Source organism: Malurus melanocephalus, unplaced genomic scaffold (genome assembly GCF_030028575.1).
Source record: "Malurus melanocephalus ecotype Western Australia unplaced genomic scaffold, MMel_1.1 scaffold_2515, whole genome shotgun sequence".
Classification (NCBI taxonomy): domain Eukaryota; kingdom Metazoa; phylum Chordata; class Aves; order Passeriformes; family Maluridae; genus Malurus; species Malurus melanocephalus.
In genome coordinates this window covers 5,989-10,843 of record NW_026625747.1, presented here as the reverse complement: position 1 = coordinate 10,843, position 4,855 = coordinate 5,989, and the positions used below count along the sequence as shown (strand labels likewise).

The window sequence follows — 4,855 nt, the reverse complement described above, 5'->3', positions numbered from 1 at the left end:
TTAAAGGCAAAACCAGAATCCATTGGCCTTTTTTTCTTGCAATGAAAATCTGTGGCTGAGGTCAAATGGACACAAATACAAGGGAAGGACATGGAATTGCATAATTGAACAAAGGAAAACACTCCCCAGCTCATGATTCACCAGGCTTCACCACTGAAGAGCTGCTGCCTGCAAAATGACCCAAGGCCATGGGCCGTCCCGCCCCTCCAGGAGCAGCATAAAAGCCGGCCCAGCGCCTCTCTCCCTCACACGCTTCTCCTCACGCCTTCTCCTCCTGCTCCTGCCCACAACCAGGTGAGCCTCAAGCCCCTGCCCCTCCTGCTCCTGCCCCCCCGGCCCCTCTCTGCCAGCACGCTCCGCCCCAGCCTCAGCAGCCCTCACGCCTCCCCACAGCCCCACAACAGCCTCCACACTCCCCAGCCCTCCGCAATCACCGCCCCTCAAAGCACCCCCACGGCCCTGCCCTGCCTCACCCCCCTCTCTTCCAGGGACCCTCCACACCACACCCATGGCCTGCTGCCRCCCCTGTGGACCCACCCCGCTGGCCAACAGCTGCAACGAGCCCTGTGCCCTGCAATGCCAGGACTCCCGTGTTGTCATCGACCCTTCCCCTGTGCTGGTCACCCTGCCAGGACCCATCATGACCTCCTTCCCCCAGAACACCGCCGTCGGATCCACCTCCTCGGCTGCCGTGGGCACTGAACTCAGTGTGCAGGGACAGCCCATCTCTGGGGGATTTGGTGGCTTTGGCTACGGCCTTGGCTATGGCCGTGGATKTGGCTACGGGCTGGGCTATGGCTACGGGCTGGGAGGCCTGGGCTGCTATGGCAGAAGGGGCGGCTACACCTGCTAAGGGTCATCAGCAGCACCCCTGGCACCACCAGCTCAAGGTTCTGGCTCCAACTCCTGCAAACAAAGCCTGTTTGCTGATGGCCACTCCGCTTGCATCTCATATCGGATTCCTTTCACTTTGTTCTCTCCTGACTCTTCATTTGCATCAATAAATTTTCCTTGCATCAAAACATGAGATGCCTCGTGTATTTTTTTAATTCCAGTGGTCTCACATCCTCACCAAGGACATTCCACAGGTCAAACGGACATGGGGGAACATGGAATAGATCAACAGCAGCTTTCCTCACATGGATGTCTAAACTAATAACAAAGTCCGGTGCAGAAAGCAGAGGAGGGGCCCCCTTCCAGAATTTGTCACATGCACCTTACTTGATACACCAAAGCCTTGCACACGTATCAATGTTTTTTTGGGTACAGCTCTAATAAAGTCTCTCCATGCCAGCACACACTTGACTAACTCCCTTCCCAGCCGGACCCTTAAACCGCTCCAGCAAACAGAGGAACAACATCACCCACTTGGGCAGGAACTCTGGAGTGCGCGTGCTTCAACTCCCTGATAAAACAAGAGCTGGATTTCCAGCACCATGGACAGTTCTCTTTTGCATCTCCCAGGACAGCGATTCCACCAGCTCTTCCCCTCTGTGACCACCCTCACACTGAAAAGTTCTTCCCTTCTTTGGCCAATGGAATTCCATCTGTTTTCACTTGCGCCCAAGGCCTCTTGTGTTCCGTGTGTGCAGTGCTGAGACCAGCCAGTTCCCTTGACTGCATTCTCTCTATCAGGGATTTCCACAGTTTGATGACACCCTCCTGTCCCGCCTTGTCTCCTGGCAGTCCCAGCTCTTGCCACGTCTCCTCGATGGAAGATTCTCCAGCCCCTTTGGAATCTTGGTGGTTCGGAACTGGTCTGGATTCACTAAATCCACTTCATTCTTTTTTACTGGGGAGTCCAGGACTGCCCATGCTGCACATGGCACAGCAGCAGCTCTAAGCAGACAGCAAAYGTCACCTTCCTCTTTGGTCTTACCAGTCTTCTCAATCCTACCCCAATCCATTTCTTCTCACCCAGAAACACAAAGGATTTTACTCAGAAGAAAAATATTATTACATTTGATACCCAGGCATTCCTTCCTACCTTGGATGCCTCCCCCCAAGAAACAGGGCTTTGCTTCTGCCCTTGTTGAATTCCAGCAGAAGTCCAGGTCCACTCAGGCTTTCAGTGCTGGCCCAAAGGATCCAACTCCCGGGCTACAGTACTGGAGCCTGGCTACCATCTGGACTTCAGGACCCTGACCAGAAGCCTCTGGGTCCAGCCCTTCACACCCTTCWCATGCCACCACACCGGGCACTGACACAAYCTGGACTTGCCTGGCTTGTTGTCRATGATCATGSAATGCYCATCTCTAACARCTCTGGGCAACYTTCAAATCMTCTTTCTGACAATCACACRTGGCCTCAGCCCTTGGCACACAGAAGAAGTAAAGATCTGAAAACACTTGGATAACAAAACCTTAAAAGCAAGAGTGGCACCAAGCACCCACAGAGCAAAATCAATGGAAAAGGTCAGGTTCAGTGTCMGGCTTGGCCAGGTGGGGTCAAGGTGGGGAGGGATGGAACATGAGGGAATGGACAACACCTGCAGTACAGCTGCAAATCCCAGAGCAGTCTGACAGGTTAGGGTGGGAATGGGGTCCCTCTTCAAAAAACACTCACAAACCACAGCACACCAGTGCCCATGGGTCATGGCAGTGAGGAAACTACACATCTCAAGAGCTTGGGTCACATCTTCAGCCCTCCCTGACACACATCTTCCATGCAAATCTTCCCAAAGGGCAACTTGCACTTAAAAGCTGCCACCAAGGTCGACCACATATGGACTCAGGAGAAGGACACAGAATCGTAGAACTCCATAAAGAAATGTCCACATTATGACACAAATAGGAAAGAGGAGATCGCTGAGCATCCATTACGAATTATCACATTCTCCTAACAGGAACACAATATTAAGAATTACAGGATTTATATTATAAATCCTTTTGGCTTGAATGTGGAAGAAGGGACCTGAGGCCAGACAAGCCTGGTGAAAATAGAGATCAGGCTCCATTTGTTCTTTCTTACCAGATTTCTAAAGCAGATCAAGAAATAAAATTTAAATAAAAGAGTACATTGTCAGGTAAATGTAAGAGATACAAATGAGACAGCCCAATCAGGCTGCCCACAACCATTTCCACTCCAGGATTCAGCAATTCAAGCTCTTTCCAGTTTTCCTATCGTTTGCTAATAGGGGGAAAAGAGCAGCAACAACTTCCACACAATTGATGTTCAGGCAGCTGCCGAGAAGGAGAAGGTCTCTCCGCTGGCTTCATTGTCTGCATCTAAAAATCCAGTGTATACAACCACTGCTCAAAAGGCATGTTCCGCCGATCCCCCAGCACCTCCTTTTTGGATATGTCACACAGCAGTAGAAACACTGTGTGCCCAAGGTGTCAAACGCACAGCACAACCAATGAGAAAGGTCAATCAGAAAGACAGAAGTGGTGACCTGGTGGTAGAGTGGGGAGGAATGACCATGGTGGAAGGGGCAGCGGATCATGCCTGGAAAAACTACAGAAACCAGACCGGCCTGAGAGGACAGTGAGGCAATGGGGCCACTCTGCAAAACACACCCACAAACTAAACCACAAAAATGCAATGGGGTAACCTCGCTGATGACACCTCAATTTTCCGAAGGAGCTGTTGTTTATTCTGGTTTCTCTGACACGCATCTTCCATACAAATCCACCTAAATACCAATTCTAACTTTAAACATCCGCCAAGGTCAGATGGATGCAAACTCAAGGAGAGGGCATGGAATTGCAGAATTGCACAAAGGAAAACATTCCCCAGCTCATGATTCACCAGGGTGGGCCATTGAAGAGCTGCTGCCTGCAAAATGACCCAAGGCCATGGGCCAAGGCTGTCCCGCCCCTCCAGGAGCAGCATAAAAGCCGGCCCAGTGCCTCTCTCCCTCACACACTTCTCCTCACGCCTTCTTCTCCTGCTCCTGCCCACAACCAGGTGAGCCTCAAGCCCCTGCCCCTCCTGCTCCTGCCCCCTGGCCCCTCTCTGCCAGCACGCTCCGCCCCAGCCTCAGCAGCCCTCACGCCTCCCCACAGCCCCACAACAGCCTCCACACTCCCCAGCCCTCCGCAATCACCGCCCCTCAAAGCACCCCCACGGCCCTGCCCTGCCTCACCCCCCTCTCTTCCAGGGACCCTCCACACCACACCCATGGCCTGCTGCCGTCCCTGTGGACCCACCCCGCTGGCCAACAGCTGCAACGAGCCCTGTGCCCTGCAATGCCAGGATTCCCACGTTGTCATCAACCCTTCCCCTGTGCTGGTCACCCTGCCAGGACCCATCATGACCTCCTTCCCCCAGAACACCGCCGTCGGATCCACCTCCTCGGCTGCCGTGGGCACTGAACTCAGTGTGCAGGGACAGCCCATCTCTGGGGGATTTGGTGGCTTTGGCTATGGCCGTGGATTTGGCTATGGGCTGGGCTGTGGCTACGGGCTGGGAGGCCTGGGCTGCTATGGCAGAAGGGGTGGCTACAACTGCTAAGGGCCCTCGGCACCAGCCCTGACACCACCAGCTCAGGGCTCTGGCAACAGCTCCTGCAAGCAAAGCTCCTCAGCTGATGGTCGCCCTGCCTGCACAAAACACTGGATCCCTTCGACTTATTTCTCTTCTCTCTTCAATCTTTTGACTCAATAGAGTTCTTTTGCATCAAAGTCTGAGATGTCTTCTCCCCGTTTTGAATTGTGGTGGTCTCACATCTTCACCCGTCCCGTGCCAGACAGGGCATTGGGGGGGTATGGAAAAGGGGATGATCACATTTCTTGGCAAAGATGTGACCACCATTAAAAACCAAGACTGGGACATGAAGCAGGGGATGCTGTCAACCTTCCAGAACATGATACAAGTCGATCACCTGCTACACCAAAGCCTTGTACACATTATT

At 53.1% G+C, this 4,855-nt stretch overlaps 2 protein-coding genes across 2 annotated transcripts; both read left to right on the top strand.

The window, feature by feature from the left end:
- Positions 1–235: 235 nt before the first annotated feature.
- LOC130587822 (feather beta keratin-like) lies at positions 236–4,569 on the top strand. The gene is made up of 3 exons (XM_057388791.1): positions 236–294; positions 489–855; positions 4,457–4,569. The coding sequence occupies exon 2, from the start codon at positions 509–511 to the stop codon at positions 851–853; it is 345 nt and encodes a 114-aa protein (XP_057244774.1). The 5' UTR covers positions 236–294; positions 489–508; the 3' UTR covers positions 854–855; positions 4,457–4,569.
- Positions 3,831–4,463, top strand: LOC130587823 (feather beta keratin-like). Its single transcript, XM_057388793.1, has 2 exons — positions 3,831–3,909; positions 4,103–4,463. Exon 2 carries the CDS (start codon positions 4,123–4,125, stop codon positions 4,453–4,455), a length of 333 nt encoding a protein of 110 aa, XP_057244776.1. The 5' UTR covers positions 3,831–3,909; positions 4,103–4,122; the 3' UTR covers positions 4,456–4,463.
- Positions 4,570–4,855: the final 286 nt, after the last annotated feature.

Bases quoted from the DNA above. Each gene is read 5' to 3' on its own strand.
- LOC130587823 (XM_057388793.1), top strand. From the start codon at position 4,123: ATGGCCTGCTGCCGTCCCTGTGGACCCACCCCGCTGGCCAACAGCTGC.